Source organism: Porites lutea, chromosome 8 (assembly GCF_958299795.1).
Source record: "Porites lutea chromosome 8, jaPorLute2.1, whole genome shotgun sequence".
Taxonomy (NCBI): Eukaryota; Metazoa; Cnidaria; class Anthozoa; order Scleractinia; family Poritidae; genus Porites; species Porites lutea.
Genome location: NC_133208.1, coordinates 28035161 through 28046924, shown reverse-complemented (window position 1 = coordinate 28046924; position 11764 = coordinate 28035161). Strand labels below are relative to the sequence as shown.

At 41.0% G+C, this 11764-nt stretch overlaps 1 protein-coding gene across 1 annotated transcript in view; it reads left to right on the top strand.

Moving 5' to 3' along the window:
• The window catches only part of LOC140945471 (beta-1,4-galactosyltransferase 6-like), a 13304-nt gene extending 2142 nt beyond the window's left edge, over positions 1-11162 (top strand). Inside the window, exons 3-7 of the mRNA XM_073394491.1 lie at positions 3823-3939; positions 7063-7250; positions 8022-8144; positions 10232-10339; positions 10853-11162. Coding sequence (XP_073250592.1) covers positions 3823-3939; positions 7063-7250; positions 8022-8144; positions 10232-10339; positions 10853-11000 — 684 coding nt within the window. The 3' untranslated portion in view covers positions 11001-11162. The remainder of the gene's footprint in view (positions 1-3822; positions 3940-7062; positions 7251-8021; positions 8145-10231; positions 10340-10852) is intronic.
• The last annotated feature ends 602 nt before the right edge of the window (positions 11163-11764 follow it).

The window sequence follows — 11764 nt, the reverse complement described above, 5'->3', positions numbered from 1 at the left end:
AAGGCTGAGTGATTTTAGAGAAAAACCAGAATTTGACCGTCCAAGAGTGAAACAAATTTTACATCAAGTTATCTGTACACCGAAAAAGAGCAATCATGTTCGATCACAGTAGATTAGGCCTGGAAAACAAATAGACCTATTCGTGTATTGTAATTGCATTAGCTGTAGCATCATAATGGGGCATTCACCAGTCTCTCCAACATTGCTCCGTTAGAGAGACTATGGATAATTTGACAACCCCGAAATATAATTTTAAGAAACACATGCGCCACGATAGTCCTTGGTGGCAGCCAATTTACACGTTGCATTCCTCTGTCTAAAAGAGAGGCCAAAATAAAAATCAGGCCGGATTTTTTGTGTTCGACAAGTTTAGTTTACTAGTAAATCTTGGCGACGAATCTGGTGGCGTGTAAACCAGCCTTTTAAACATACTTTCTCTCATCACATCTCAGGTAAACAGTACACAGACCTCGGACAGAATTTGTTCTTTTTTGCCCTATTTAAAACCTATATGTCTGCAGTTTTTCACAATTTTGCAAGAGAACTTGCACTCATTCAATATCCACGACGATCAAAGCACGCGCTTCCTTTGCACAACAAATTATAGCATTGAATTATAAAACGTTTTCTGTTAGAAAAATCTGGTCCTATGTGATATACAGGGTAATAATTATGGGCTTTTAATGAAAACGATAAAAAAAATTCCCAAAATCACTTTTCGGCCAGCCGGACGGGTTCTCACTTTTGACAGGCACCAAATTTGCAGTGCGATTAATAGAGTTACCATTTACGCTTCAACATGATAGAGAAATTGTTATGTTTAGGTTTTATTTCCCTTTATTCATTAAACTGTGTATGATTTTGTTATGTGTAATCTTTAAAAGCGAGTGATATTTACGCGCGGCGTTTTGAGTATTCCTGCATGCGATGTTTATGTTCGACTGGAAACAACCGGTGCAACGACGAAAATTGCGAGGGACTACTAACAATCAATAAAATAAGTTTAATTCGGTGAAACATGTACAGAGACAATAATTTTCATTCACGAAGAGAAGTATTGAGAGTAAAGTGTCTCAGAAAATCATGAGTCAGGCAAGCATAAGCTTATTTATGTTTTAAGCCGGCTTCCCGGTGCTCGCTCTTTTTCAAGATGAACTCGAGGTAAGAAAATCCCTCAGAGCTTTCTGTCTACAGCCAAAATCATAACTAAATAAACTTCGGAACCTTTTCTTTGAATTTGCGGGTCAAAAAATGTCTAAAGGCTTTTTAAACCTGATACTATTGTAGGTTAGATCATTGCTCGTGTTTTAACTTAAGCCGCATAAACCATACGCTCGACTTCAGGAAACCGAAAAAAAAAACACATCAAAAACAATAATGGCTCAGGCTTACCAGTCGAGATGCTGCTTCTGAAGGTCATCAAGTGTTCCAGAATCGCTTGAGACTTTTCAACCCTCTTACGCCTCAAGCAAAGGGCAAGTGAGTAAGCTCATTTTTGAAAACGATGCCATCCGAAATCGGATTTCCAATGACTTTGAGAAGCGGTGCATTTGTCAACAAAAAGCGCAATAAACAAACCAACCATGAATTACAGAACAATCTTGATAGCAGCTGTATTTCATTTTGTACACCAAGTAGAAAAAGACAGTTTAAAACATCACAAGATGACACAAAACTCTCTCAGCTCCAGCTATCAGTAAGCAAGTTTCCAGACGCTGCATAAATTTTCCGCATGAACTCACCTGTCAAATTTTGACCAATCAGAACATAAAAATTGGACGTAGAGCGTGATCAACGCGTGACAGTGAGAAAAGTCAAAAGCGATTGCCTTCCCTGCATGTAAATGTAAAAGCCCCTTGAATTTTCGTGTCCGAGATCATTTCGAAAACAACATTTTAAAAGTGCGGCTCATGAAACACGACTTATTTCATATGCATTTTAAAAAAATTTAACTTGAGCCTGCGATCATTTGAAAAGTAGCAACTGCAACTTGTCAGCGGATACCTTCAAAATATTACTCGAACTCAGAGGGTCGATAGCTGAGCCCGCGATACGGTCAGGCGATACAGGTCAGCAGAAACACTGTTTTGACAGCTGTCAATTAATCAAAACATGGATGTACAATATCAGGTTGCAGGCTCCCAAACTAGCTAGAAAGTGTGAGATTAAACATTGGTATGCCTGTGGTGCGGACGGACGGAAGGTCGGATGGTCGGTGTACGGTCACGCGATTGCCGAATTTTCTAGGATGAATAGATTTTCTGTAAAGCTATGGGGCTTCGAATTGAGCCTGTGATCAAATAAAATATCAGCGCAAAACTTTAAACACTACGTGACCTCAAGAGATAGAAAAATGAGCCCACGATCCTCTCAGGTGATGATGGTCAGCGTATATTCTAGTTTGACAGCTGTCAATTAACCTTCATAAGAATGGCGAATATTCGAATTAACAGACTACGAGTGTGAGTAGGACATTTCCGTCCGGCATGTAGTGGAAAATGCCAGATCGTGTACCTGAGCGAACCTGAGCCCTCGTTATTTAATAGTTTTCTGATAGTGGTCTGTACATGTCCCATTTTGACAGCTGTCAATTGACCTTAATTTGGCTTGCCAATGTAACTTTAAACGACTGTCAGCCAACTGACAGCCTTACCCGGCGTAGTTTCGTTTTTATGTTGAATTGGTTAGTGTGACATATTATATCAGCTTATATATAGGGGCAAAACGACTGGTCTTTTTATCTGAGCCCGCGAGACGGTCATGTGATAATTGTCAGCGGATGTCTGATTTTGACAGCTGTCAATCTAATCGTACTCATACGGATGACTTACATAACTAAGAGGCTAGTCAAGTTGTGCAAGATCTATTGTGACATTTGACATCGGCTTACATGAAGTGTGTGTACGGACGGGCGGGCGTACGCTACGTCATAACCAAATTTTCTCGGATGGATAGTTTACCAAATTTTCTTACCCATGGTGCTCCGCTGCGCGCGCGCTTCGCGCGCGCGGGAGCTCCGCTAAAAGTTTCCTTGAAAGTTTTTAAAGCTTCTGTAATCTCAGTACAGTTTCTAATAAATTCTGGTAGATTGTTAGATAGCTTCGACGCATTATCTTGGAAAGTGTTGTTTTCGGTCCGGAAAGCTAATCTAATGGCATTGCTAGAGCGTATGCAGTTCCTTGCGACATTAATGTTTTACTATTATTAGATCTGGCCATGATTAGTTACCACTGCTACTCAATGCTAAGGCTTACCAGCCTCGTCCCTAGGGCTCTTCTTTACTATTTTCTCAAGGATAAACCCTAGGCTCTGGGGACGAGGTTGAAGGCTTACATAAGGGCTCCAGGCCACAGAAACGCCTAGGCGGATCTCACTCTGGTAAAAAGTCATTGCCACTCTTAAGACACGTAGAAAATTTTAATCTGTCAAATTTAAAAAGTCGCTCGTTTCTAACAAAGAAGTTCACAACCCAAAATAGAATCCCGGCCATCTCTCCTGCGCCATTTCAATACCACTCCGAAAAATTTAAGTATATATTTTAGTAAATCGTCTTTCATAACTGATACATGTGCAACATGTCACCCTAGGCCTTTCCCTAAACTTCTACGTAAATTGAACGTGAGCCTAGACTACGTTCTTTATAAGGTTATTTAAAAATGTATAGTTTGCCTCGTTGTAACCAGGAGTAATCGGCTCATGTTGTAACTTAATCCAGAGAATATACTACACCTACAATGTCTAAAGGCTTGGTTACCAATGGTCATTAAAGGAGGAACCGTGCTTGATTTGATACTTAGGCTTTTGCTTATGTTTCCTCTACAGGTAGCATTCATTATCCCGTTCCGCAATCGTTTCGAGCAGTTGTCCGTCTTTCTTCGTCATATGCATCCTTTGCTAAAGAAGCAGAAGTTAGATTACAGGATATTTGTTGTAGAACAGGTAAACATACGTACCGTACATTACATGAAGTGATAAGGAGAGAACTCGGCAAAAAACGTTTCCACGAGAGGTCATTTTCCAATCTTCTCTTGGCATTGGCCATTCTTAGCTTGCGCATGCGTAAACAGGGTCGATGTTTCGTCAAATAGGCCACTTTCGATATACTAAAATTCAGTACGATAATGAATCTTAATTAGAGGAAACAAACAAAGAAAATAAATAAACCTGTATAATATGTACGAAAACAGTGGATAGTGTTTTTCGCGCGCTGATTGGCTACTCTACCTTCGGATATCCAGCACTAATCACTGATTCACCTCCGAGTTTCCTCCGAACGAGCGACCGCAAACTCGCGTAAGTTACGAGTAAAATGGTTTTCCGGTTTTTTGCTTTAACAAACAAAGAAATTTCACAAATAATCAAACAAGCTGTTGCAGAAATACACGAAGAAGGTAAGGAACACCGGTGAAAAAGGTTTTTGTTTACAAATGCAAACTAAGCTTAAGTCTTGTGTTACTATATTTATCTTACATGTTCATAAATAAGCTTTAAACTGAATTTAAAACTTTTTTACAGAATGGTTTTTAATACAAAGAGAATTCAAGACCCCTTTTTATTTGTCGGCAAGAAAACGCGAAGGCCGTTCGGTCATTGCGCGCCAAAATTGTAATAAGATCGTTGGCAAAATGACCAAAAAATCATCATTTTTGTGCTTAATTATCTCTCTGTTTTAGTATATACTAAATAATATTCATACCGAAGTGAAAGTGGCTAGTAGTGAGTATTTACCTTGCCGCTCAATAAATATCCACCGTTAGCCACCTTCACTTCGGTGAATAATAGTTTCATTTAGTTTGTTTTTAGAAACGCTATCATGCTGAATTTTAATATATCGCAAGTGACCTACAGGCCATTTTCGACTTCCAAATACTCTCACTTTCAAAACGAGGCTAAGTGCAAAACCTTTCCTGTGAAAACGAGTTTTCTTTGCGTGAGAATTAAAACTCATTTTCATATCAGTGGCTTCGCAGTTAGTCTCGCTTTGGAACAGAGGCAACTCGAAAATGGTCTATTGACCACTCCAGAAAATACCATAACATACCATAATGCCCTTTGTTTGTTACCCTAAAATTTGCATAAGCATTGTTTTCAGTTTCACTTGGGGTCATTTTAACTCGCAAGAGAAACTGAAGACAGTGCTTACGCAAAATTTTGGGGTGACAAACAAAGAGCATTATGGCATGTTATGACATTTCTGGAATGGGTTTGAATTCAGGATGAAAGACTTGAAGGGTAAAAGAAGGTAAATACATAAAAACCAGTTAGTTCGCCAATGGGTTCAGGGGCACATTGTTGTAACTAGTGGTGGCGTATCTGGCATTTGTCTGCTAATTATTCCCTTTCTATTTTTATTTTCAACGACCCCAGTTTTATTAACTTCCCCACCCTAATTTTTATTCATTAAAAACATTCGAGAAATCTTTAAATTCTCAAACATTAATTAAACCGATGACTCTGACCTTATTGAGTCATTCAGTTTTGAATGAAACAAGGGTGGATAAAGGTAAACACATAAACCTGTTCGTCTGCTAATGGGCGGACCCAGGAGACACTAGTGAACTTACGCAACAGGACGGGTAAGGAAAGACGACGGCTAACCTAGTGTGACAAGTGTGAAAATAATTTTGCTTGAAAAAACCTTCCGCCAAACTTCACATTCCTTTAAACAGATCTTTTTGTAGAAGAGCTTTAAACAACAATGTTAAGTGAATTCTTGACAAAACACGCAAGTTATAGGCCCGTCACGTTTGTCACACTCAAGCGTTTTGCCGTCCTCTTCTTTCTACCGTCCTGTTGCGTAAACTCACTACTTTGCGAGAGACGATTTACAGTCAACACTCTCTGAGACGGACACTTTTGGAATGGGCACAAAGTGCCCATCTTACACTCGACTCGCTCTTAACGGACACCTCAGTCTGTAAATCGGACACCTAGAGTTGGTCCCTGGTTTTCTTTACCCCTATAGTTTGGTCTGTAAGAGGGACACCTCCGTAAAACGGACACCTAGAGTTGGTCCCTGCCTTTATTAACTCACTTTCTTTGACTCTCTATAAGAAGAACACCTCTGTAAAACAGACACCTAGAGTGTTGCCCTCATGAATGATTAATGAGTTTGATTGGTCCCTGCCTTTCTTTACTCACATTATTTGACTCTCTAGAAGAAGGACACTTCTGTAAAACGGACACCTAGAGTTGGTCCCTACCATTCTTTACCCCTATATTCTAGTATATAAGACGGACACCTCCGTAAAACGGACACCTAGAGTTAGTCCCTACCTTTCTTTACCCCTTTATTTTAGTCTATAAGAAGGACACCTCTGTAAAAACGAACACCTAGAGTTGGTCCCTGCCTTTATTTACTCACTTTATTTGACTCTCTATAAGAAGGACACCTCTGCAAAACAGAGACCTAGAGTTGATCCCAGCCTTTATTTAGTCACTTTATTTGACTCTCTATAAGAAGGACACCTCTGAAAACTAGACACCTAGAGTTGGTCCCTGCCTTTATTTAGTCACTTTATTTGACTCTCTATAAGAAGGACACCTCTGTAAAACGGACACCTAGAGTTGGTCCCAAAGTTGTTCACCCTAGAAAGAGTTGACTGTAGAGATGTCCCTTTTATAGAGTCACTGAAAATAAGAGGGGTGGAGAAAGGCAGAGACCAACTCTAGGTGTCCGTTTTACTGAGGAGTCCGTCTTATAGAGGTGTCTGTTAAGAGAGAGTCTACTGTATTCATGGGCCAAACTGTTAAGTAGCGTGAACTTTGTCTGCTAGGATTTTGCTCTTAAATACAAAAGTCCGTAGACGCAGTTTACTGTCACTGGAGCTTGCCTACCTCAAGGTACGAATGACGCTAAACGTAAGGGTAGGCCACCCATTCATGGCTGGCGGAAACAAATTAAGTTCGAACCATTTCTGGTCTAAAATAAAAGGAGGAGAATAGGCAATCAGCCACGACAATATCATTCCCTCTCCAGACTCCGTAGCTAGTGCCACCTTGTGGAGAATTCTGCTGAGAAGTTGTCTTTAAAATCGTCACAATTACTTTTTCATGAAACAGTCAGGAGATGCTCCGTTCAACCGTGCCATGCTGTTTAACGTTGGCTTCAAGGAAGCACTTAAGTTTGACGAGTACAAGTGCTTCATTTTTCACGATGTGGACCTGTTGCCAGAAGAGTACCGCAATAAGTATAACTGCAATTCATCACCGAGACATATGGCAAACGCCATGGATACATTTCACTATCGGTAAGTATTTAGGGCCTGTCCACACTGATGCGTTTTCGAACGAAACCGCATCGATCGTTTGACGCCTACACTACCGTTTTGATGCGTTTTCGACTGTTCAAATGCACCAAAACGTTGGAAAACGATAGAATTGCACGTTGTGACGTAAGCTGAACTCTATGCGCATGCTACAAACACACGCACCCGCGACACTTTTTAGTCATCGTTTTCGTTTTGAGGCGTTTTTAGACCGTCTGCACTAATACGATATGTATGCTTATCCTTTTTTTCTTTTTCAAATCGACGCGTACTCAATGAAAATGCTCAGCGTATGTATATCAGGAGAGGACACAAACAAAAAATAAATTATATGTGAATCAGTATAAGATTGTGGGTGAAACTGCTCATCACCTACCCCTCTCCTAACTCAACGTTAACACTTACTTTCCCACTTAGGCCAAAATGTTGGGTTTGGGGAGGGGAGCTTTTAAAGCTATATTGATCAGTATATTAAAGATTCTAGGAATCTGCACCCCCACCCCCTCCCGTAACGCAACGTCAACACTCACTTTCTCACTTCGGCCAAAATCAGGTTGGGTTTGGGGAGGGGTAAGTAGACCTTCTAAAGCTACACGAATCAGTAAAAGATTCTAGGAAACTGTCCACCTACCCCCGGTATGTAAGCCTTCGTTTTCTATCCCTTGCTCGTCCCGAGACACACAGTAATCTTTCTTATTTCATCGCCGAACGTCAAAGTCACCATTTTCATCATTATTTATTATTTATCTACAGTTTACCGTATTGGTATTTCTTTGGAGGAGTAGAGGCGCTTTCACGGGAACACTTTGAACTCATCAATGGATTTTCGAACATATTTTGGGGGTGGGGTGGAGAGGACGACAACCTCTACTTCAGGTAAGTTTATTAATAATGGGATCAATTACCCCTCCCCTAAGCTAACATTAACACTTACTTCCCACTCAGGGCAAAATTATGGCTTAGGGGAGGGGTAGGTGGGCAGTTTCCCAGAAACCTAAAGTAGTGTGGCTGTATGATATAACAAACTCTTTTCATTGATTGGAAGATGCATGTGCCGGTCTACAATTACCATTTATTAACAAATACTAATCGGCTCCTGACAAATATAATTTTGCCTCCACTACACACCTGAATCCCAACACATTCATGGCAGCTGCATGGGACATTTGTTAACCAAAGTTATCCGCCGGGAAACTGAGATAAAGTCGAATCTTTTGAGTGCGCGACATTTGCAGTGTTCGAAGAAGTGCAAAGTGATCATGTGTCCGCGCGCTAAGCTGAGTTTCAGAAGAAATGTTTCGCTCATAGCCACTTCATCAATCTTGGCAAACGTTACATTTGTTACACTATTCGGTACGTTCAGTTGGGTTCAAATGTCCAGAGGTAACTAGCATGGTTATGGCTTTTTAATATTTAGGGCCTGGTTCCGCGAAAGATAGTTAAGTTAAACCCAAGATTAAGCAAAATTTTAAGCAGGGTTTTCTTGTCTAAGAACATGTGACTCAAACTTCCAAAATACTCTTGAGCCTTTATTCTGAGATACAGTAATTCCGTGGGATGCCTGTGGCACTCCCACGGTAAAAATCCGGTTCGGTTGTACCCAAAATTGCAAAGCCAGCCAATAGGATTGCGTAAAACCTTTATCGATTATCTCTTCTTCCAAGCCGACCAATCAGATTGTACAAAATCTGTATCGATTTTTAATCGATTTGCTTCCTCTGAAGAACGTTGAAATCAGAACGTTCCTTGCCAAATTTGCCGCGCTTGAGTTTTCCCACTCGTGGTTTAGGATGGCTTGTTAACCGGCGAAATCCTTCGGGATACTGGCAAGTCAAGAAAGGCGACCTATGCCAAATTATTTCTTTCCTTCATGATTCTTTTTTGTTTAGGTCTAGCTTTTTCAGAAGGTTTTAGTAGCGTCTGGTTGCGGGCGGTCATTTCCGATAGATTTTTCTATTCGGAGTTCGCCGGTTGTTGCCGAGCACAGCTGGAGTTCAGTTTTTTTCTTTTCTTATCGAAAACACCTTGACGATGGGAGGTTAAATCGCGTAAATTTCAACTCGTACCCTTGACGATTGGCGTTGAAATTGCGAAAATATTGTCCTCGTCGATCGACGACCCGCTCGCGGCATGGACTGGACTTCTGGATGGGACACGGATCAGACATGAGTAAACTTAATATGCCTTGGAATCAGGGATAATCATTGGAACTATGTTAACTTTAAGACCTTGGAAACACATTGCAACTAATTTTTAACCGTGTCAAGATCATCTTGGAATATTAAACTTTCATCTTGCATTAAAACATTGGAACTTTATCGAACTTTGTAACCCTGGGTTCGACCCTGGATAAAGCAAGCGGAAGTTTTGTTTTGTTTTGTTCCATTAACCTAGATAGAACGCCATTATGCTTCCATAGACCAACGCATCCCACGGAAACGACTTTAAGCGTCTTGTTATAACATAAAATGTAACTATAAGCAGTGCAAAGGAAGGTAAATACAAAAAGAGGAACGAAATTTTAATCCTAGATTAGCCCTAATCGGGCCTTTTAGGAACCGGGCCCACATTTTTTATATTTTAATAGCTTGATTAGCCTGTTACAGGCTCCGAGATAGTCGGGTCCGTTGAATTGAGAAAGAGCAATCACGTAAACGGGTGTGAGGTAACCTCTCAAAGTGATCTCTCATTTTAATTTGATCACGTTTACATGATAGGTGGGGTGACCATATGAGAGATTTTATGGACAGGCGGGTTACCCCACCTAAGCGTGTTACCTCACCTACCTGGGGTCCCCCACCTACATGTAGACTGGCTCTTAGACTATGACAAGAGATGACGGTGGGTAGGGTAGTACAAAAAGCCCCCGCAAGATGCAACCAGAGCGGTAGGTCCTGCCTGTCTACGTAGGGCGGTTTTAGCCACGTCCCTGACAGTAAACTTATTGTTGTTGTTTTGATTAGGGTAACCAGGAAAGGACTGAAGTTAACGCGTCCGGCCGTAGAAATAGGAAGATACAAAATGATAAAAGAACATCACACAGTGGAAGAGAAGCCTCCAGTAAATTTACGGTAATTTCTACAACAGTCCGCTCACGGGTGGCGTTCCGTGGCTTGTTTTAGACGTTCAAGTATTTATGGCGCGAAATGGAAAGGAGAGAAAAAAAAACGTCAGAGAGGGACTGGGAGAAAGGAAAGATTCTCTCTCTCCCTCTCCCTGCCCCCCCCCCCCCCCCCATTCCCCTCGTTTTTTCTCTTTGCCCTTCCCACGATCTGAACGTCTGGAACAGGCATGAGTCCCGCAATTGGTTCTGGGATTGTTACAGGGGACGCGCTGGTCAGCTATTGGCCAATTTTTCCCCTTCACCCAGTAGAAAAAGTCCCAGCGTCTTTGCGCAAAAGATAACTCGGCCCAGTTTCCTTATTTTTTTTTTTCTAGTTGCCTCTCATTTTTTGGTTGACTGACTTCTTAGAGTCACAACAACCGCGTAGCATGATACACTACACAACACCCAGAAAAAAATGAAAACCTGTCAGATTTTTCACCATAGCAGAGTTTTTCTCTCTGTTTTCTATCAGGCTTAGGAGAGTACGTGATGCTTTCAATCAGATGGATTCTGATGGACTTAATTCTCTTCAATACAACGCAAAGGTGATTGAAAACCGCCTCTATACCCTAATCAGAGCTGATCTACCTTACGAGCATCACACACAAGACAATGTTAAGAGGTGAAAAAACTGACGACTTTTTTAAAAACAGAAAAGCTAGTTGTGATTTCTGTTGTTATTGCAAAAACCTCTACTTATCTAATTTAATTTGTCCAGAAATGCACCTTACTTGGACTTTGGACCCTAGTAATTTCTAAATGAATTCATGCTTGCCTGCGTTTAGGCGAGCATCCACGCATATTTCAGATGTAAACAGGAGAGGAGGCCATTTCCAAAATTCTCACTTTCAAAACGAGGTCAATGCAAAACCGTACATGTAGAAATTGAGTTTTACTGACGGTGAGAATAACACGTATTTTTTGCACTCATCCTCGTTTGGAAAAGAGGCAACTTTAGCTTTTTTTCCGGTATAGGGCCTGTAGGAGGCTGGTATCCACTCTTTTGTATCCATTTCTGATCCATTTCTCACTTGAGAAAAGAGAAATAAACTGGAACCGATATGCGTCCCGCAATTGTTTCTGGGATAGTTACTAGGGAACGGCCTATCAGCTATTAGCTATTTTTTCCCTGACCCTAGCAACAGCCCCAGGAATATTTGCGAAGGTTTACTCCAGTTCGGCCTTTTCGCTTTCTAAGTGGCGAATTTATAACCTTCAGTTTAACGTCATACATTGTTATAACACCAAGGCTGGAGGGCGTGTAAACTGTGATTAGGCTTTGTTTAAGGGAACAGAACGCCATCCCTGCCACGAAAGACATAAAGATCACAAACGGGGAGGACACATGAACCCATCAACTGGAGCGTGCAACTTTCATACTAGGCCTATG